Source organism: Etheostoma spectabile, chromosome 2 (genome assembly GCF_008692095.1).
Source record: "Etheostoma spectabile isolate EspeVRDwgs_2016 chromosome 2, UIUC_Espe_1.0, whole genome shotgun sequence".
NCBI classification, from domain to species: domain Eukaryota; kingdom Metazoa; phylum Chordata; class Actinopteri; order Perciformes; family Percidae; genus Etheostoma; species Etheostoma spectabile.
In genome coordinates this window covers 13,559,034-13,582,237 of record NC_045734.1, presented here as the reverse complement: position 1 = coordinate 13,582,237, position 23,204 = coordinate 13,559,034, and the positions used below count along the sequence as shown (strand labels likewise).

General features: G+C 42.1%; 1 protein-coding gene across 8 annotated transcripts in view; it reads right to left on the bottom strand.

The window, feature by feature from the left end:
• Positions 1-4,609: 4,609 nt before the first annotated feature.
• dlc1 (DLC1 Rho GTPase activating protein) overlaps positions 4,610-23,204 on the bottom strand; it is an 86,966-nt gene continuing 68,371 nt past the window's right edge. For 4 of the 8 annotated variants that reach the window (XM_032531128.1, XM_032531146.1, XM_032531182.1 and 1 more), the window contains 13 exons: positions 21,820-21,891; positions 20,151-20,232; positions 18,872-18,935; positions 15,013-16,673; positions 14,010-14,189; positions 12,034-12,193; positions 10,754-10,961; positions 9,509-9,725; positions 8,949-9,063; positions 7,540-7,755; positions 6,322-6,539; positions 6,015-6,188; positions 4,610-5,888 (listed from right to left, as the gene is read on the bottom strand). In XM_032531128.1, the coding sequence (XP_032387019.1) occupies positions 5,789-5,888; positions 6,015-6,188; positions 6,322-6,539; positions 7,540-7,755; positions 8,949-9,063; positions 9,509-9,725; positions 10,754-10,961; positions 12,034-12,193; positions 14,010-14,189; positions 15,013-16,673; positions 18,872-18,935; positions 20,151-20,232; positions 21,820-21,891 (3,467 nt within the window). In that variant the 3' untranslated portion in view covers positions 4,610-5,788. Of the gene's footprint in view, positions 5,889-6,014; positions 6,189-6,321; positions 6,540-7,539; positions 7,756-8,948; positions 9,064-9,508; positions 9,726-10,753; positions 10,962-12,033; positions 12,194-14,009; positions 14,190-15,012; positions 16,674-18,871; positions 18,936-20,150; positions 20,248-21,819; positions 21,892-23,204 lie in introns of all 8 variants that reach the window. The other 4 variants (XM_032531121.1, XM_032531137.1, XM_032531174.1 and 1 more) reach the window with 1 other exon arrangement.

Sequence of the window (23,204 nt, the reverse complement as noted above, 5' to 3'; positions counted from 1 at the left end):
AAGTAATCTATGGAATCCAACAGGTCATGAAGGTGGTACAGCTTTGTAAGTGGAGGGACCCTTCTCTCTAGTGGTCAAAGTGGTCCATATTCCAATAAAGAACGGACAGTCAGTAGTATTATCTCTCTCTCTCTCTCTCTCTGCAAGATTAAAGGCTGTGTTTATGTGGTGTCAAAATAATCGGGAAAAACACTTCCTAACTGGGAAATTCACACTGCATGAACATTGTAAGATAGGGCAGGCCTTGGCAAAGATCTGCATTAAACATTTATAAAAAAGGTAATTTATCTAATCTATCAGATCTTGTTTTAAATGTTTTTGTTTTTGATTTGACACATTTTTGACACTAATTGTTGCTGTTTTTAAAATGTCTTATGTATCCCTGTATGCTGTCCTTGAGTGCCGAGAAAGGCATCTTTATATAAAATGTATTATTATTATTATTATTATTATTATTATTATTATTATTATTATTATTATCCATCCATCCATCTTTGTCCGCTTATCCGGTGTCGGGTCACAGGGGGAGCAACTCCAGAAGGTGGACACTAAACTTCCATTTCCTGAGCCACATTAACCAACTCTAACTGGGTGATCCTGAGGTGTTGTTATTATTATTATCATTATCTTCAGTGATTCTGTGTGATTGTGTGTACCTGTAAAATGCAAATTTAAAAAAATGGAGAAGCAAGCCAATATATATTTTGAAAGACATGTGTTGTGGTGGCCTAGCACATTGTTTCAATTCTGTGTTTGAGGAAGTGTGGAGCCTGTGTTATGGGTGAGCATGCAAACCCTTTTCCAAACGATCATGAGGGGGCAGTGTTGAACAATAAAACAGAAATTAAGTCGTGACTTGAAAATACATCAGTGACCCCTTGTGTTTGGCCTGACACATTTCAACAAGGCATCAACTGGTTGGATAGTGCCACACACTATACTTCAAATATTTGCTTATTTAACCTATGAGCAAACGCCACAGAGGTTAGGTAAGACAATATGTGAAGAATAATAAATAAACATCTTAAATTCCATGTTGAGAAGGATGAACACGGTTCTAGGCTACATCCTCTTCTTGTTTCTGCAATTATCACTGTCATGCCAATTTCTTTCTCACCCTGTCACACTCACATTTGGACATACGTACACACAGCCGTATCACGACTGTGACACCCCATCTGTGGGATTTGAATTTGATCCCATGACATGTGGGACACAGTGATTAGGTCATTAAAACAACTAGACTGTGTGTGTGTGTGTGTGTGTGTGCGTGCGTGCGTGCGTGCGTGCGTGCGTGTGTGCGAACCTTGTTTGGAGGTTACTTCTAGCCTTTGGAATTTCTGAAATATGGAGATATGATGTGGAATGATATGAGGTCAACTGTAGAAACATTGTGGGACTAAATTCTCTGTTGCTTTTTTCCATGTTGACTCTTAAAACATGGTGTTATCAATGTAACACACTAATTCTGTTGTCACAATAATACCAAGGAATCCATAAAAGCATTACACATGTCCCAGAGTTCCTGTCAGATAGTTGGCATGCCTAATTTGTTGTGACCAAACACGACTACTCTTTGCTTGTGGTGCGTACACCAGGAGAAACTATCATAATCCTTAGTTATGATTAGTTTTTTTATTAGTTTTTATTTTGTAGGTTCTTCTCATGTGTCATGTCTTGATTTACATCCTGCCCTGTGTGTTTTCCCGCCTTTGTGATTGTTTGACCACCCCTGATGTGTTTCACCTGTTCCTCCTCAGCCCTCATGTCACCTGTCGCTCGTTACCACCCTCCTTTTCTTGTTTGAGTTCTCTTGCCTTTAGTTCCTGTCTCCCAGTGTTATTTTTTTCTAGTGTTTACTTATCCACTGTTAGATATTTCCTACCTTTTTGGATTCACTTTTGTTATTAAAGCTCGCTGCCTGACTAGTCTCCTGCATTTGGGTCGTCCTTTCACACCCTCGTGTGACAGAAATGGCACAAAATGATGTGATCAATAATTTACAATCTATAATAAGATGGATAGCCTGTGTGGTGTCCACTTTTTGTGCGTATGCCAGGCAAAAATGCAATGAAGATTAATGTGCATGTGCAAGTAGATGCAGACAAATTTGATTGTTAGCACAATTCCATTAGTTTTTTGCCCTTTAGCCTCGCAGTTGGTTAAGGGCAGCTGTCATCTTTCACTCTTAGCCCACGGTGCCTTTCCCTCATTTATTAAAAAAAACAGACTAGTGGTGCTGATAACCTCTGGTCCAGGAAGAAAAATAAATCAAAGCCCCCAGCACCAATTATAATATATATATATATATATATATATATATTTGTATATATATATATATATCAGATTGTTCTGTTGCAAATTAAGTACAGCATAAAAAAAAGATTGACAAACTGGAAGAAGAAACACACACACACACACACACACACACACACACACACACACACACACACACACACACACGTATGTATTCATTTATCAATGTGGGAAACCTTCTGTGTCTGATTCTCAAACAACAGTGCAGGAATGCAGCCCTTGTGCTGACTCTTGGACAGTCTTATCTGCTCCTGCATACTCTCCCAGAGGTGTTTGGGTTCCCAGCAATAATACATACAAATGTGAATGCAAAAACATACCACCATTTGTAGTGAGAAGGCAGACACCTAAAAGAAAACAGAAAACAAATGAGTTTGACTGTAAAGGTTGATCATTGTCTATTATTCAAACAAATAGTAAAGACAAATCTGTTGAATGCACATTACTAATTCTGTGTTTTTATGTGTGAGTATTCTGGAGGCTCTGGTCAATCTCTTGTTCCTGTCTACATGAAGTGTTCATGGTCCACCAGAAATTAAAGTGAGTATGCCAGCACTAAATGTAAATAAATTGTCTTGGTTCAAGTTGGCTGTGTTCTGTCAAAGTCAAGTTAAAACTTGTAGAACACATATGGAAAGTATTGTCCTTGAGTTATGTAGATAGATCATAATAATTCCAATAAGAGCAAACGCGAACAAAACAAGTGACATGATGTACACTATGTACGATTTTTTGAAGATTATTATTTTCTCCTACTGCTACGTGTGGCTACTTCTCGTTATATCAAGTGATTAAAAACATAAAGTGGTACAATAGCACCCACTCTGACCCTTGGATCCCCCCCTTCTTTGCCACATGACTACTCCCCTCCTTGTTGAGTCTGCCAGCTGTAGACCAGTTCAGCTGTGGTATAACATCTACAATACCTGATTGTGACCGTTTTCAAAAGATGGCGCCCGCCTGTATATGTGAACTGTACTGTCTTTTGTAAACTATCTTTATAATAAACTGTCTGTACATATCTGGCATTTTTGCATTACATGGTATCTGCTCGACTTGCCTAGACTCGACCGCGGTGCCCTGTCCTCCTTTTTCCATTGCAGATTTAGTACCTCCTCATGCGTGAGGCAAACGTGGCTGGTCGTCATAGCGACGCCGCAGGAAACTGCCAAGACAAATTTAGTAAACAAACATTGCAGGCCAAACTATTTAAAAATGGCGGAAGACGGAGGTGATACTAAAAAAAGTACCTGTTGGCAGGTAAGAGACTTTTTCTCATAATGGAAAACCAAAAAAAGCGAGTAGAGTCAAGGCGAGATGAGCAGGTACCATGTAACGGAAAAAACGCCATTACAAAGTTCTCAATGCTTTGGTGTGCATGTAGGGACCCTCATTATGCTACCGTGGGAGTGTGGTGCTATTTTGAGTCTTGTTGGTGCTTTTGAAACAGCAATTTCTCTTTACTTTACCTTGACAACTAGTGGTATGAGCTAATTAGCAGTTTGTGCTAAAACTGTTCACATTCGATTAGCATGAAAACATATCCCGGAGAGCGGTCCACTTGGTACACATGTTAATAACCCCCAGGTTCATTTTGCCCCGGAATTGTCCTTAAACTTTGGATCTGAGAAGGTGTAAGCACACCGAACAAACTATAGTTTAAGGATATAACAAATGAAAACATTTTTTTATTTTAATACTTTTAATAGTGCACTTTGATTAACCTGTACAGAAATAATATTAATAAAAAAGATAAACATTTGTTCATTTCTGCAACACAAAGCCTAACATTTACAATAAAATAAAATAAAATTGTATGATACAAAACAAACATATCGGAGGTATAAATATATTTGTTTTAAATTAACTGCAATTGTCATGCGTTATTATTTGGCAGAGGCACAGTTAAAAGGTACAAACATTTACGATATGAACAATGGCTTAGCGAATTAATCATACAACTCAACACGAAAAATGCGCATCCTCAGATTGAAGCGTGAGTGTTATGAATAAAGAAGGTTATGAGGACCTAACTCTCTTACTTCTTTTTGAACACTGCCAAGACAGTACAGAGAATGAAGCTTACACAAAGACCGTTTTCCTTCCTTTGAAACCTCACAAACATTCAATCTGCCCTGTTATTTACAGTAAAACCTGTAAAATCTCCACCTTTATAAAAGGACAATTTTTCTCTGTTTACTTCTTTCTTTATTTTTTTACCTCTATCTTTTTTTAGGACTAGCTAGGTGTTTCTGTTGCAAGTTAGAACAGGTCATTGGTTTTTCTGTTCTCATGTACATCCAAATAATTGTGAAATCTGTATTTTCTTTTTTTTAAGCATATAGTGATCTGGCCTAAAATTATGAAAGAAAAAGCGAACTGACTGTGCTCTTACCAATAAGGGAGGAAGAGCTTAATATGGAAAAGTTACTTGTTTGAAAAAAATTTAAAATAAAATAATAATTTGGTCCATTATTGTGGATGTGTTCTTAAATTCTTTAATCCAAGCTTTGTAAAAAACGTTATCTGACTCTAAAACTAAGCCTCAGTCACAAACAAAAAGTTCCTGATGAGCCAAAACTGATAAATTGGCTTTATGTACGATGCCTTCTTCCTAGCATAGTAACTAATCTTCAAGAACAAAATGAGGAGACATCTATTTGTATGTTAGTATTAAATGACGCTGTTTCTTTCATCGTTCCTTCTCTTTTTGGTGTGCCAGCCACCGATTCCTGTCTTCGCCTTCCTCTACTGAAACACTAAAACCCTTTCTGTCATCTCACTGTATCCCATCTACTGTCTCTACTCACTCTTCATATTACCAGCACATTCACATCTTTCTTTACCCATGGATTCATCAACCACATGACCACAATATTGTCTACTGTTCCTCCTGTGCAGGATACAAAAGGACAGAGGCAACACAAGATGGACACAAACCATTACTGTGAACAGAATACTGTATGTACACATTATGCTGCCACTGGAAACCAGTGCGAGGAATATGCATTTATTAACCGTTTGTTGCTTTGAACACTCATGCACACACACACACACACACACACACACACACACACACACACACACACGCACACACACACACACACACACACACACCGTTGCTTCTCAGAAGCAATAGCACCCTTTGGATAAAGTCTAAACCTCACATCCTGTATCGGCGACATTATGTCCTTTGGCCCAAATAAATCTTTGTGTGACACGAGTCTTCTCTGCACCACACTGAGCCCCAACAGTTTTAAATGATAACATCTGTCTGTTGTAACAAAATCAAAGCAAAAAAAAGTCCTTCAATTCAGGATCCAGGATTTGTCCTTTAAAAGTGAGTGTTAAGAGGCTTGGACCCCATCTACCTCTCTGATCATAATGAGTGGAATGAGTCATTGTGTAGGATCCAAATTATGGTCCAAAGGAGCTGTCGAGTCTGTTGTTGCCCAGATTGCACACGGCGTTCTCATTTGTCTATGGGCATGGTGAATGAGTCACGTATACGTGCCACCTCAGCAGCGCACAAGTGTCCATACAGTTTGTTGTACCACTCTGGGAAACGACCCCTGAGAAAAAGTCGAAAGAGACGTGTTAGCTAATCATGTCACCAGCTAAAAGACATTGAATGACCACAAAGCTAGGACTTAATGTAATCTCCAAATTGTCTTTGCTCCAGTCAGTAATTCCCTTACCTGCAGTCGTTCCTGGAAATATGTGTGAGTCTGGATTTGTTGGTTCCACAGGACTCAATGAAGTAGCGTGAGGTGAGGACATTGGCCCGAACGCCTACAACAGGTGCACCTTCATGGTCCACAGATGTACACACCAGTGCACACGCTCCCTTTGGCAGGTCTGTTACCCATGTTCTGGTAGAGGAAAAAAAACGTTTGGATTTAAAAAAAAAGGACCTTACATTGGAGTAAAACGTCACAACAAGATGAAGACAAAGGGAGAAAGGAGACACAGGGAGGAAGAAAAGGAAAATGGGCTTGTATCTACCGGAGCACCAGGTGGTCTCTGGTGGGATGTGGAGCCATCGTGTTCCTGACATATTGGTAGACCTCCGTCCTCTCATCGAGGGTCTCCACCACCCGGCTTTCCAGCAGGTCCTCGTCCCAGTATCCCTGCTCCCGCAGCACTCGCGTCAGAACCTCCTCAGGACTCGCAGGCACCTCCACGGTCACCTTCCACAGCCGCAGTGGGAAGCCATCGTGCACCTGAAGAAACAATTGGAAAGACCTGACAATTTAACAGGCTCTTCTTTAAAAAAAATGCTTATTAGTTTTGCTTCATTTTATGTCTTTATTTGATAGGCAAAAGCAGAAAGTCCCAAGGTAATAAAGGGAGAGGAAAATTGGTAATGATGACAAATGTCAGCGCTTCAACACCTCGCAGGAACGCCTGAAGGTTGGACTAGCATATTTTAAAGTTTTATCATTTCCCTCCATATAAGTGCATTGTGATCAAATTCTTATATTAAAAACAAAGTGTTTCAGAGTTCTCACGGCTAAGTGAATGATTAGGTAAACCTTTATCAAAATCTGTCACAATGTGAGATGTTAAATACTAGAGATCAAGTATCTTCTTTTTATGCACAACAGTTAGGCTGAGTTTCAAAACCTCCCAATGGCCTTTAGCCAAAACAGCTGCTTCATTCTGCTGTCAGATAATAATAAACGCTCTGCGCCTTGTGACTCTCAAACTAGGGAAAAGATAAACCCCATACAGGGCCCTTGCACACTACATACAGGAAATGTAGGCCTGGGATAATGGTGAGGTTGTGTATGTTTGTGTGTGTCTATGTCAGGCTGATGTCATTCTGGGATAGAGTCCAGTACTGGGATGGTAATGAGAAGTCAGGGGCCAGGCCAGTTTCACACGGATGTGTTTCTACACAGGAAACCCTAACTGCTGGTTTTCCACTCAATATTTAGAGAAGCAGGAGAGAGGGAAAGGCCGACACGAAGAGAGAAGGAGAAGACAGGAAACACAGATAGTTGAAAAGACAGTGTGTGAGTCACGAATGGGGGCTTGTTTACACACTAAAGACAGATTGACTGATGATCTTTTTGTTTTTCTCATTAATTCATCTTTCATAAATCCCTCTGCCACAAACAAACACACTGAAAGAAAGCAGCCACATGGACTGAAGATGAGCCCATATTTGTCTGTCTCAAATGAACTATAGTGAGTTGACGAATAAACAAGTGGGCTTACCTTCCTGCAGGCCAGCTCGACATGCTCGGGTGTGGAGCAGCTGTCGTAACCTTTAAACTTGTCCTTGGCGTCTTTGAGGAGGGCGTCTAGGCTGTTCTGGAGGTAGGCCCTGTAACCCCCCTGCCCGGCCTCTTCACCTGCAAGGTCCTCCAGCCGTTGCGGCAGCAGCGCCTGCTCCACATAAGAGTTCCTGCAGCGATTCATCTCCTCTGGGATCTGTGGGAAAGGAGGACGATGAGGGTCAGGCCTCACCTTTCCATTGTGTGGGTGGAGCCGCCAGGGTGCATGACGGTTAAATGTGTTTGATTTGAAAAATTTGATTTGGATTTTGTTTAACAAGGAGAATGATTATATTTATTTGTAAGCCTATTGGGTCCTATGATGTCCTATGGTAAGAGTGATCAGCAATAAGTCTCTACTTAATGTTTTGTTTTTGTCAGGCATCCCCACCCTGATTACATTAAAGCCCCCTTAATTAATGGAAAACTGTATAAAGCTTATCTTGAATAAGGATGGAAACACCCCACATCCTACTTTCCTCTTCTTGTTTGCCGAGCTCATTCTCATTCTTTCTCTCTCTCTGTCTGGTTGTATCTGTCATCTTTCAGGTTTAATTGAACACACAATATCTGTAAGTCTAAGAAAAGGATTTCCATTACATTATAAAAGGCTCCTTGAAATTAGGGCAAATTACTGTCAGTTATTTCATCATCCTTCCTATGAACTTCCGCAAGGAAATACAGATCTAATTGAAGAAAAATAATTTGGGAGGTAATTGATTGAACTTGTTGTGTGATGTGGCCATGACAGGAAGCCAGGGAGTGATCTAATCAAACATAACACTAATGACTCACAGTATGCAGCCTCTTAGGATTTACTGTAGCATGTCAGAGAAGACTGCACTGGGCTGAGCAACGCATTAGGCTGAATGGGATTAAAATTGGATTAGTAACAGTGTAATTTGCTGATTATTTCCTGTTCATCCATTCAAATGCTCTCTTAGCGGACACATGGAACCACACTAGAGTCATGGGTTTGCAGCTTTTGCGGGTTCTTCAGTTTGGATTAAATGGACAGAGACGCAAAATTAAGTCCAGTTCTGCACAATGGGGGCATTGAAAATGGTTGGCACATTTATTTTTTGTAATTATAACATTGCTTGAGCAAATGACAGCATGAATTGCATCAACAAGTTCTGTAACTTGGACTATGTTTGTTTACAGGACAAACACAGGGAGACAAGGTGTTTGGCAATGACGCGGTACAGGGAACCAGTGGTGACATTTATTCTGTCAGCAAACAGTTTGCCAAATGTGTTTCGATCAGTGAACCATTCTGAATGTTTCTTTGTATGTGATATCTTTCACTTTAAAAGGAGGCATTCAGCTCCAGTGTTGTTAACTACTGACCCGAAAGAGTTTGCTGCACTCCTGGATCATGTGTGCCAGGCCGTGAGTGGCAGCCAGGTTCTCATTCAGGTCTCTCTGGTCCGGCTTTCCCAGAGTCGGCTTCCTGTTCATCACCCTTTAACCAAAGGAGAGGGAAAAAGACGATGACAAGATTAGTAACAGCCTCCATCATCCAGACAGTGGGCGTAAGAGAAGGCTAGGGGTTGAGGGTGGAAAGAAAGAACACGTTTTGCCGTGTTCACCTGATGAACCCTCTTCTGGAACATAAATAATGTGTTTCTTAATTGGGTGAAGATGTTTATGTAACCTCGCTATTTCCTCTGTCTCTCTCCCTTCCTCCCCTCTCAAGCTTTGCTTTTTCCCCTTTTCATCTTTATACTCCATCTACAGTATCCGGCGCTTTTGTTTCTTTAGACTGACCGTTTCCTGTTTTGAGAATATACAGCATATTACATGTTATGCAAGCTGCTAATACAATAACTGTGGCAGTGATAGCACTAAAAAATGCGATGACAGTAAAAAGGAGATGGTTACAGTGGTGTAGAAACACAGACACACACCTTGGCGAGGAGCTCTCTTTGCGGCGTAGGGTGTTGAGGTGGAAGAGGGACGGGGCCAGGCACACAGCCAGGTTGGTAGGAGTCATCTGGTTCTCAGACACGCTGGCTGTCACGTCGCTTAGCAGACACAGCAGCGTCCGCAGGGCCTCGCGATTCTCATCGGGCAGAAGCAGCACGGCAGCACGCGCCGCCTGCAGACGGAGCTCTTTAGGCATGTCTGGAGAGGAAGAGGAGAGGTTGTCATGCCTCGTTTTTTAATATTACAGTGAACCTTCGCTATATCGCGGTTCACCTTTCACGGTCTCGCTGCTTCACGGATTTGCATCATGCATTGTGTTCGCCACTGAACTTCAGCGAGCAGCTCAAGAATGGGACCCTTCGATGAGCCGTTCATTACAGTTCTCAAACATAATCAATGGTGGCATGTGGGGTTATAAGAATCTTTTTGCCCAGAAGAAAAAAGAGCGACTACCGATAACTATGTTCTTCTCTCGAAAAAACACACCTGCACCGCGGGCTTTAGAAGAAAAAAACACTACAGAGCGGAGTCAGGATGCAGGGGCTCAGTCAGAAGAACAGTGAAATACACGTGAGTCACTATTTTTCCTACTGTACTTTGTTTTTTTTCATAATCATTTTTCATTTTCTCCCGTTCTAATCCAATGACTCTGGTCGCGGTGGGGCGGTGCTGATCTCCGACATTTGAAGCCTTCAGTTCGTATTGATTGATTGATTTTTGTAACCCCCGTGAAAAACAAGGGTTCACTCTATATGCAGAAAACTACTAATAAACACTACATTATGTCATATTTTTTGTGTCCGTCGGGAAGCAGTTTGTGTGGGGCTTCCCTGCATCTGCCAAGAATAAGCTATGATGTGATCTGTGTCACCCTGAAATGTGTTATATAAGTCAACATTTTGATTAATCTTATATGAACAGTTATTACAATCATAAAGGAACAGAACTTGAGGATATGTTGATGTTAACAGTGAGTCAGAGAAGGAGGAACCAATCACATATATCACCTCATTCCACAGGCATTTCCTGCACTCATCTTGTTTGTTTTCTTTTTATCGTTTCACAATTTCTTGCTTCATTGCAGGCAAGCATCTACAGCTCAAAAACAATGCCATCTTGTTTATTCCAGCACGGAATCCTCTAACAGATGTGCGGCTGTAAAGGCATGTACTGACTCGAAGATATTCTGTTTATACTTTGAATGTACGTTATATATGTATTCTTACACTGATAAATCTGGAGGAAGGTCTCAGACAGTTTGCTAGTGAGCAGGGGTTCTGGCAAATCTCTGAAGTACTGCTTAAGCATGTCTGCAACGTCATATGCTGATTGGCCCTCGTAGTTGACTCCTCCCCCATCGGCGCCGCTTGCTTCGTTCATCTGACGAAGCGCTTGGATACGAGATTTAACGCCTGATTTCCTGAAAAGACCCACCTGGTCAAAAAGTGAAGAACAAAGAAAGAAAGAGTGAGATCATGTATACATACACAGAAACCTGATAAGTCAGCTTTGAACTATAAAACCCTTATTAGTCTTAGTATTACCATGAGTACCATGTTTGATCCTACCATTAAGGCGTATCAAAAATGATTCATGTGCCCAAAACACATACAAAAAAAAATCTTTTTAAGCTGAAGGATGTTATCATTGAAAAATAATATTCTTGACTTATCCCCAAATCCAGGGTTTACAGTCAACACGGTTACATCACAGCAGATCCTGTTAACTGTATTTACAAGAAGCTACCATGACACCCAGCCGGCATTCTTGGACTGAATGTTGTATAGGACCTCATCCATGGCCTTTTAAGGCTGTATGAAATGGCAATGTTGGGGAGGAAAAACGGCAGTTGGCTTGTCCAGCCTGCAAATTTTCCATTAGCCTTCACTTTCAAACAGAGGTGCCTTGTCTTGCTTTCAAAAGAACATCAACACTCTGCTTTACCCTGCGTTATAGCTATTTTCTCCTTACTCCCTCTTTCTGTCCTTTATGAACACACACACACACACACACACACACACACACACACACACACACACACACACACACACACACACACACACACACACACACACACACACACACACACACACACACACACACACACACACACACAAATAATGTCATAATGTCCCTGGATTAAACGGACAGACACAGGTGACTTAACAGCTGCACATTTTCCAGACCTCCTGTGTGACAGAGAGAGAGGAGAATGAAACTATATACACATACTGACGAAGTGGGTATCAAGCTTTTTTTACAACTCACTGCTCCTTCTTATGTAACACCCAGTCTGCCTGATTGTAGATAGCCTAACATTTTTATATTATGTGACTTCAGCAGCTTAAAGAAAAAGCTTTTTCTATTAGTTCTGCAAACTGAAAACTGTACCTAAAGCTAAATGACATGACTAACAGGGACTTTGGCAGTATATGTACACTGCAATTACATTATATGCACAAGTTTATATACGAATCTGTCCATATGTGTGTGTTTATTTGTGTACCTGGTCGAGGCACTGGCTGCGTAAATAGCGCATGGCCTGCTGAATGCCCTGAGGGAGGGGCTGGCCTGTCCGCTGGACGATGACTTGTAGTGGCACACCGAACACATTCCTGTCTTTGTAGTCGCGCACCTTTATCCGCTTCATAAACTTTGGCACAGCCCTGCAACATACACACACAAGAAAAAAAAAACCCATCTCATCAATATCTGCTACATATTGACTTTACAGAATTTAGCAATTCCGTTGTAAAAAGATTTCTTTAAAAAGGTCAACAATGACGTGACATGTCTTCATTCTTACTAGGTCTCATTTGAAGAACCTACTTTGTTATTAACAACACGTCTTACAATAATCAGGGTGAAACAGCTCTGGGGAAGATGAACAAACACCAACAGACATTATAAATTTGGATTCATCACAATCTCAGACATATTTTAAATGGCTGTAGTTTAGTTCTGATGTAATGTAAAACCCTGCAAGTCCAAATCACATCACTACAAACAAATCAGCCTGGATACCAAAATGTGTGTGTGTTATGTGTGTGCAAGCAGGAAACCAGGCAGCTGTAGATGCCTGTCTCTAGGTTTATGAGAGGGGTGGATGAACAGGGTGAGGGGAGAATAGAGGAGGGGGGTGGGGGGTGTTAAAAGGGGAGGATCCCACTGCTTTATACATCCGCACAAAGTGTCTGTCCCACTTTGTAACTCTGTGGGTCTGTGTATTCATGTGTGTGTGTGTATGTGTGCACACTTGGGTGCAAGTGAACATCAAGTCTATAACCACAAACCCCAGAGTTGAAGCATGTAACTCTGACTGTTTCACAAGAATGCACCCACAGATTTATTGCTGTGTGTATCTATCTGCATGGGTGCGAGTATGTTTAGCAGAGAGACGCTATGTGTGACTCAGAACAAGCTCGTCTTTGTAGGAGCAGCCGTTCACAAGACTCAGAGCGCTTCTCAGAACCACAGTTCGGAAAAAAACGGAAAGGGAGGATATTATGATCCCGGCCCAGAATTCTGAAAATGTGTGGGCCTCCAGCTGCCAACAAGTGGCCTCTGTCTTTCAGTGAGTGCCAGCCTGTCATAAGACTGTCATAATGCCTTCTATTCCTGTCCGAGAAGGCCTTGGGTAGAAGAAATAGGGGAAGTGGAAAAACACAAGAAACTGATGCGATAATTTTCCTCATTGGACCTTATGAAAGAGTATAAAATGTTTTTCAGATGTTTAAAAAACAGTAATACTGGTTACAATGTTTTTGTATAACATATTTTGACTGTACAGAATGCCCGGTAATCTATTGTTTGGTCAACAAAGTTAAGTCTCATTTACACACGTTGTATTTTGTATCTACTTCTACCCAGTATTTGACTTCAGCAGAGATACAGCCAAAAAGAGAAGGCAGAAGTAAAGTTGGAAGCGACTTTAAAATCTCTTAAGCAGATACAGGAACAAGGAGGATATTAGGTGCCGTTGGATTATCATCAGCAACATGTAAAGGTCAGACCGATCAGTCTAGAAGGGATAGAGAGAAGTTAGTAGTGGAGGGATAATTGTTCAAGACTGATCGTTCCAGCCTCCAGCTCTCGTAACACCATGCGTGTGAACTGCCATGATTGCCCCGTTGAGAAAAAGACAATGTACGCCCCTTCCCGGCAATTATGGGCCTGGGAAAAGAATGTGAAACCCAACCTCTGTGGACAGCCGTCTCCACACTATACAACAACCTGCAGATGGTGGGGATTGGGAGACGGGTGGGATGGAAGGGTAGCAGTTGGATGGATGGATAGATGGATGGCTGAATGGATAAATTCAAGGGCATCGCTTACGAGGAAAAAAATAGCCAGCGAATTCATTTTGCACGAAAAACAAGCTTTAAAATAGTGTGTGTGTGTGTGTGTGTGTGTGTGTGTGGAACAATCATTGTACAAAATCTCCTTCTGGTCAAACCACTCATTTTCCTTTAGTTCACTTACCAGCTAAAGCCATGTTTGTTAGTAGGGGTGTGTCTCTCCAGCAGAGCAGTGAGCTGCAGCAGGGAGAGCTTCTGGAGTAGATTCATCTGTAGCACAGACTGGCAGCTAATCTGGAGCTGGGCCGAGGCCAAGCTGGGCCGGTGGGAGTTCTGGAAGCTCGGCCAGCGGAGTTTCTGTGGTCTGGAGTCCATACAGGGAAAGAGAAGGAGAGAGCACAAATTAAGATGCAATTGAAAAAAAGAGCAGTTTAACTCTTGGGATCTGCGTCATGCTTTTGTGTACATACAAAATAACACAAAGCCACACACAGTATTTAGTATGTGCCAACTGATCAGTTTAGGGATTACCGGGGTTTATGTACACATTAATCAAGAGACCGTCTTAACGACTAGAAACTCGTACTCCCCCACATGTAATTTTGCCTGTGTATTCCTAAAGGGACAACAACAGTCCCCATGGAGACCAAGGAGCATTCCAGAGAGTATCCAGCACCATTACGTAAGGTGAGAAGTCTCAGCGTGTCCCTGTTTATCCTTTTCTGTCACTTTCTATAGAAAATCCTTTGTTGTTGGTGCCTCAACGTTCGTCTATCAATTTTTTTGTTGTCCTTGCTGTTGGCTTGAATTTTTTCTCTGGTAAAGGATCACTTCACCCTTTTGGAGTGTGGTCTAGACCTACTCTATCTGTAAAGTGTCTTGAGATAACTCTTGTTATGAATTGATACTATAAATAAAATTGAATTGAAAAATTGAATTGAATTCACCCAAACCGCAAAAAGTAATATAAAAAGTAGGTTTTTAATTGGAACTACTTTCTACAGAAGAAAAACTCATTGTGAAAAAGATGTAAAAAAAATCTTTAAAGCTGTGAGCAAACAAAAAGACAATTTAATTCACCTCCATTATTATAGGATGGAGGCTAGATACCAGGTGTGGTTGGTGAGAATAATAAAAACCATTAAAAACAGTATATTTGAGTGAACTGACCGTTTGGTGACACTGACCTGCTTGTTCTGGTTAGAGATGCCCCGACACCAGAATCTCTTCTCTCTCTCATCCCTTCCTCTCCCTCTCCCAGCGGGTTTCCTGTGCTGTCTTGGTCACTTCCATTCTCCGTCTCCTCCAGCCGGTTCTGCAGAGGAGAGGACGGGCACGGGGAGGCTGAGTCCAGTGCTGAATCGGAGTCTCCTTCTTCCTCTTCGTCGTCGTCGTCCTCCTCCTCTTCGCCAGCCACAGCCTCTGACCAGGCATTAACAAACCGCTGCAGGCCGCTGACATGTTGCAGCACTTGCTCCAGTTTGCGTTCATCCCCCTCCTCCTCTTCCCTCTCAGTGTAGGGGACGTTGTCATAAAAACTGAGCCGGCTGTCAACGGAGCCTGAAGAGCAACGACACTGGCGTCTACTTTGCCGCCCCCTGAGGATCACCGAGTTCCCGTTATCATTCCCATTGCTAATGCGTGAACTCCCGTCCTGCAGGGCTTTGGGGAAGGTTCCAGGCTTGTGACCTTCTGGTAAGTAGAAGAAGATCATGCCCTCCTCTCCCTCCTCTTCCTCTTCTTCCGCTTGTTCGCTATTGTCTCGAACACTGCAGTTGTTCCTGCGGTTCTGCTCATCAACTGTCATCCCATTACTAGCTTGGCAGGGGATTGGGGGCGCAGATTTGGGTGGGGGAGTTGGCAGTCGATCTGAAGCTTGTTGGGGAATGCTGAAAGGATCGAAACCCTCCAAATACATTCCTCCTCTTTTACTAGAGCCTGCCGCTATGCTGTGGCTGCGAGCGCGAGCCACTGGACTCGGTGTGCTTACAGCACTTCCACTGCTTGCTTCGGACTGGCTGCTCCCAGTACTTACAGTGCTGCCATTGCTGGTCTGAGTGGAGTAGGATACAGAGCGGTTCCGGTTAAGTGTCATAGTCTGAGTGGGATTGCGGTGGTGATTGAGGTTCTGGTTGAGGTTGATACTGGAGATGTCCACACAGTTGAGACTCCGCAGCTTGTCATCATCCAGACCCTCTTTGATGACAGGGCCACTGATTTCTATCTTCCCTCCGCTGGTGCTGCCTTTCTTCTTTCTCTTGGAGGAGGAACCGCTGCGCAGCCGCAGACTCTCCATCCTCTTGAGAAAGCTCTTAGCTCTTGAGCGTGTGCTTTTGCCGCTGCCACCTCCTCTGTCCAGACTCCCTCCTATTCCTCCCATCGCTGTTTTAACATCAAAGGTGAACTGTCCGAGTGTCTCCAGGGGCGATGGAGGCATCCCATCAGACAGAGAGTCCTCATTTGCGCATCCTGACCCACCTGTGCCCGAGGATGAACACATGCTAGCTACAGAGCTGGCACGAGTGGCACCAGCGGGTACAGCTTCATTTGTCAACGTGGCACCATGGCTCTTCTCTTCTCCTCTTCCTCCACTCCCGCTGCTATGGAGGGAGCCCACTTCAGGCTGCTCGCTGAGATCAGTCAGCACACTCTCTGAACTATTGCCTTCACGCAGGGCGACCTTGCTTTTCTGGGATACTTGGTCCTTGGGGAATGGAGGTGGGGCAGCATCTGTGGGCAGTGTGGAAAAAACCTCCAGCTCCTCCATACGGGACCAACGCTTGCTGTCCCTTTGGAAGGTCCAGCGACCACTGATGGCACAAGGCTCGTCCTCATCGGAGTCCTCACTCTGTATAAGGGAGAGGGAGGGGATAAGGGACAGGGAGAAAGAAATAGCATGAAGAGATGGAAAAAGGAGAGGGAGGAAGCGTAACAGTTAGAGGACATTATGCACCTCTATGTTTTCCATTGCTTTTCCAACATTCCTCACCTTGGTCCAGGAAACTTTCTGGAGTTAGGGAGTTTGTTTTATGTAATTGTTGCACTTGCACTTTGCCTTGTGTGAATTCAGCGTTCTGTTCCCATTTATCTATCTACCTAATTGTAAACGTAATAAGACACTGCTTTTATGTAACATTATCTTAAACTGAGGTGATGTGGTAAAGCAAACCTGATGAAGCAAAGATACCCATGGACAGCCAGTAAACAAGATTCATTCACTCCTTGGCTCCATGGACAGTACATACATAAGAATACATAAGAAAAAAGTGACCATTACTGGGCCACAGTCAAATGATGCACCTTCAGAAAATGCACACACCTCCGCAGTTTGGTTAGTCTATCTCTGACCCTGGAGGGAATTCAGTGAATCCCATGATGACCCCCTTAGCTAACAGTGCAGTCGACCAGACTGGGGTTGTTGCCCCCTCTAGTCTTTATCCCCTTTGTGTGTGCATATACACTGCTACTGTTTATCCTTTTTCTTTATCAATGACAGAAAAACATAAATCAATGTACACACAAGCTAAAACAGATTCCAAAAAAGATTTCTTCACAGTTCCCAATCACAATGGAGGACCAAAATGTATAAAACCAAATGCCAAAATGTAACCACCTCCTTCTCCTCACCTTTCTAAATCCCAATTTATCATCTGAACTCACAAAAACACAAATACAGGCTTTTAAAGCAATTGGCTAAGGAGGTTTTAAAAGCAATAATCAGAACCGCCTTTACAAAGATGTCAGGAAAGTTCCAGTAGAAAAATGATCAAATCCACAAAATCCGCGTTCCACTAGTTGAGTGCCGGTGTTTCATTTTCACTGCTCACATGAGCTCCACATACAGGCATAATTAGTTACATGTTTTGCAGTGGAAACATGACATATTCTCAAATAAAAATGAACAAAGAGTGTGATCTATCCCTGCTACTTACAGATTTTAAGTCAGAAAAATATAAAGAGGACAAGAGAGACTTTTGTTATGGTGGTTGGAATGCCATATAACTGCAGTGACTGGCCAACCATTTATACACATTCTGGAGATATCTCATCCTCAAAGAATCTTACCACCAAAAAACTCACTAGAACGATGGCCGCTTTAAAAGTCACAAGGAGTTTGCTAAATGAAAACTATTTATCATTAAAATGTAACAGATAAAAAGAACAAACCAGAAAGAATGAGAAACACGGAGATGGAGATTTAAGAGAGGGGGAATGTTAAGACATGAGGAGATCAATGCATTCCTAAGCTGTCTAAGGAGGGGGTTGTCATCCCACAAAGATGGCAAATAACCTCCTTGACTCCTCTACTCATGTTGACTCCTGAAATGAAAGGTGACACAGAAAGGGTCATCCTAATGAATACCACCACACACAGAACAAGGATGTTACTATTTACCACTTAAAGCAGTTTAGGAATTAAAGTTGATTTGTATAAAAAAAAGCAATTCTTCTCACAAAGTGACAGTGGAAGTCAGTCTAGACACGTTTACTTGAAAGACACATAATCTAAACTGGGATATTCATAGATTATCCTTCTTTCTTCCAAGAGGCTCTCTTCATTGAAAGCGAAATCTAATATTGTGGTGTTTACCTCAAAAGCTACTTATAAACATACCTCATTGCACTTACTCAAAGACCCTTACTAGCGTAATCACAGACAGGAGATGTGTGGAGGTTCGTTCTGCAAGAGTGCCACAAAAGCAGCATACTCATTCCTTTTATGGTGAGCCAGAGTTATAACGAAGTTTTAGAGAAAGACGGGGAGCATGCCTTGAGAAGGGGGAGGTCCTGATGAATGCAACCCCTTCATTTAGACATTAAAGCTATCCCCCTTTCCCTAGGGTCCTCACAGCCCACTTGATATAGAAATAAACCCAAAAGGTGCCTTCTCATTAAACAAGATGAGAGAAAACACAGCTTTTCCCTGTGGCCAAGAGTGAACTGATGGTTGAGGTGAGAGAATGCAATTGTGGTCGAGAAGACTCGCAAAGGGGCTTTTTTAAAAAAAAGGTGTGGAAGTGTTAATGTGTGTGCATGTTCACTTACTCTTTTTCTTTGCGGTGATATCTCCAGTCTCATTAAAGCACACTTGTTAAGGGTGTTCAGTCTCCTGCAAACACAAAAACACACAAAACTATTTTAAAAGAAAATAACTCCTGATGACATTTGGAAATGTCTCAGTAACATGGACTGACAGTTCTATAATGCTAAAAGCCCAGGTGAAATCTGTAGCATGAATGGGTGCACTTTCAGTCTTAAGTATAATTCTACCACACACACACACACACACACACACACAAACACACACACAACACCCCCAGATACATTTAAGTGGGCATAAAATATTACAGCTGCCGGATTTTTCCTAAAACACAAACTCTCATCACCAAGAGGATGTATGATGGCAGAAAGGATGAAACAGGATGAAAAACAAAGAGGGAAAGAGAAAGACAGAGGGTGAGCTTGGGTGCACCCAGGATGGCTAATGAGCTGCTGAAGGATAATCTCCACATGAGTGGGAAGAGAATGAGAGGGAGACAGAAAAGGAGAGGGCGAGGAGAATAAAATCTGCTGGAGTGCTGACGAAAACTTGGGGAGGGGACAGAAAGCTTATCCCCCCCCCAGCCACCTGGAGAAGAGAGGGTGGTGGTGGGGTCCATCCTCTAGAAAGCTTTTAGAGTAGGCAGATCATGTAACAATGGAGAGATGAAGGGATGGAAACTGGGGGAGAGTTGGGCGTGTGGGGAGGGGGTGAAAGGCTGCCAGAGAAGAAACACACAGATGATAGCTTCCAGATGTATGGAAGGACACCTGCTGTGGTTTATTACTGAGAGGTAGAATTTGATGAAGGTGGTGACTTCATTAAAGAGCCATTATCTCCTCCTCATATGCTAATTGCAATAATATCGCAGGGACACCAACTAGGATGCAAACCTCCAATAACACTCACTGCCAAAGACTGAATTTAGAGAGTATTGCGTGATTGTAGCATCCAGCAGTTAATGGTAGGTTTGCGATATGTGATACAAAATGAGGTAAACAAAATCAGATAACGAAGAAAAATAAGATAAAGAGATAAATCAGACATGTGGACGAAGTAAATAGAGAGAGGAGAAGATACAGTGCATGGCTCCAACGTTCTTATCATGCCATTCTTTCATCTTATCGGCAACTTTCCAAAGCGTGCCTGCTTTTGAAGTCATGTCCTTATGGTTTCATTTGGGGGGAAACAAGAGATTGAATAAGAAGAATAAGAAGAATGACGCATAACATCAAAAGAAAGATAAAAGCTGTGTGAAAGGTTCAGTATGACTTGCGATCTCACCTGCAGAGAGCCTCAATAGCATCCCGATCCAGGAAGTCGTGGTCTCTGGTGACGGAAGAGATGTCGATGGGAAATTGGGCATCTAAACAGAGAGGGTCTGATTAGTGTGGGCATCTCCCTGCTGCTGATTGGATCAATGCGTTCAGATAAAACTAAACATTCAATCCCTAGCCTCAAAAACACCGACCCACTCCAACACCCCTTCCGGCCCACCTTCTCCCCCTTTGAGTTCATGAAAAGCTAAAAGAGGAAGTAGCGTCTTAGCCGACCAAACAAACACAGCTGCAGCTTTCAGACCCGGCAGGCAGGGGGGATATGGAGCACAGAGGGAGAGAACAGGGGATTGATTGAAGAATGACAATAGGTACTCCACCGCTGCTCAGAGGTCCCACTTCCTTTTCTCCTTCTTTCTCCCTAGTCTACCTCATTACAGTAACAGAATCACTTGTTATTCACTGAGTTGCAACATTAGTAATGGCACACAGTTAAGGTATGCCTTAAATCATAAAGAATATTTAAGCAGTCTGGTCTGGTCAGGATGAGTGAACAGATTTGAAGATGTTTTCTGGAAAGCGTTGATAAGAAAATGCTGCAACCACATTAGCTTACTGTACTGCATCAGGCCTATCAGTCTGTTTATCTTTAGTGGGGCAATAGTCTTGACAGCACAGACAATAGATATTGTCCCATGGATACAAGGGAAGGAAAAATGTGTCATGCACTTGCACAAATTCCTACTTGTGTGGAGAGGGCTGCAAGCAACAAACCAGTGAGAATGTAAAAAATCTACATAGTGATTGATTGTGGTTTGCACTTTTGTCTTACTGTTTGTGTATGTATAAAAACAGTCTCATCACCTGTGCAGAAACACAATGAGCCTTCCTTTCAGATAAGAAACCTTTCACGGTTAAGTGGGAACAAGCAATGGCCCATTGACAATGGTAGCTTGGTCCTGCTGTCATCGTCCTGTAGTTACATAAGGGCAACTGATATGCCCTTGGCATACCATAATATTGTTGGGAGTATTTTGTTGAGTGTGTATTTAAAACTCAAGGGTCAGGCAAAGTATTCTTTCTCAACCACTTTAGAGGTAAGAAAGACCTTTGGCCCTCAAAGAGTTACTAGGTAGGTTACATTATAGCTAATGTTTAAAATATAGTTTGCTATGGTTTATGCGGCTTTTCCTGCATAAGCACAGCAAAGCACTGGTAATAAGGAAAAACACACCCTTTACTTCTCAGGAATGTTATGCTGTGTGTGGTATGTATGCATGCACAGGCGCAAGTGTTCATGTTGGTGTTTTGTGTGCTTGACAAAGGACATAGTGGTCTTCTGTTTGAGTTAAATGACTACTACTCGCATATGTAAGAAAAGTTAACAAGGTTCTACATTCATGAAATCTTTATTTAATAAAAATTCAAGAAAATGTTTTATTAATTACATAACATTACTAGATCTGCCTAACTGACTAGTTATGTTTTTTTGTTTTACACCTGCAGATTGTGGCAAGATAACAGCTTTTCAAAAATACTTACAGATCACTGAAGTAACAATGTGACTTAATTCCCAGCGTAACCTGGCTTTCTAATACCAGCATCAACTTTCTATATTCATTATTGCCACATGGGGTGGGAGAGTTGGTTGGAGGATGTCTCACAGGGGTACTTACCTTCATAAAGCTGGGCGTACTGTGGGAACCCTGCTGCTCGGAGCCAGGTACAGGCCTCTTTGGCTTCGATCTCTGCAGAGGAGAAAAGATGGGAGAAAACAAAAAGCATGTTAGGTGTTGTGGGAGACACTTCAAATCACTTCAAATGGCCTTGAATGGGAGTGCTAGGGGCACTTCTATGATAGCATCAAAATCACTATTTTTAAAACACTAAGAAGGCTCAACACAACATTAGATTTTGGTCAAAGTATCCCCAGGGGCTCTACACATGAACTCCAGCATTGAGAACATTGTTTGTGTACACAGAGTTAACTAAAAAGAAAGGTTTTAACAACTCACTTAGCTGTTGGTTTTTCCATTCGTTTTCCATCTAGCAAGTCAGAAATAGTTGAGGGAGGAGAGTAAAGATGGAAAGCTCCTAAAGCTTAGTTTCACATCAATGCACGGATAATTTGTTGTTTTGTTGCTAGTGAAAAACAATTTTCTTTTAAAGATCATTATTTTGGGCATTTATGCCTTCATTTTCCATAGGACAGATGAAGCCATGAAAGGGGGGAGAGAGGTGGAAATGACATGCAGCAAAAAGCCACAGGTTAGATTTGACAGCCACTGCTTCGAGAAGTAATCCTCTTTATATGTGCGTCTGCTCTACCAACTGAGCTAACCCGGCCACAATTGGAAAAAACAATTTTGACATCGTAGTTGAAAAATGAGCCTCATATAAGAATGACATTTCCTCCTATGAAATCCGTCCATTCGCATTCGGAGATCGATTGTTTTTGACTGGCAAATATGGCGGCGAGCGTAAACAACAACAGCTAAGTGAGTTGTTAAAACCCTTGCTTTTTAGTAAACCATGTGTACACAAACAATGTTCTCAATGCTGGAGTTCATATGTAGAGCCCCTGGGGATAGCAAAGTTTCATGTTGTGTCGAGCCTTCTTAGTGTTTTAAAAATAAGGATTTTGATGCTATCACAGAAGTGCCCCTAGCACTCCCATTCAAAAGGTACATTTGACCGAAAAACAATAATACAATAAATCTTAAAAGTGGCGCTTCTGTCCTAATTATGTTTTAAAATGATGTCAAAATGAAGTAAGCCAAATTTTAAAACTGAACAGTCCAGCATGCTAGCAGCTTATCAAATGTAAACCCCTTGACCTTATTAGCTTTTTCACACATGGTCACTCTCCTCTCACATGCTTCTAAAGCTACAGCTCACAGCATCGTTCGTGCAAACTGTGTTAACACCCTGACACGCCAAGTGTCAAGCTCCTTATCCAGGTAAGATGGTGGTATTTGTTTCTCACAGAGCTCTACAACAGAAAATGTCTGTCAGGAGCCTTTCCCCTTATGACATGACTGTATACTTGTGTTAGGATATT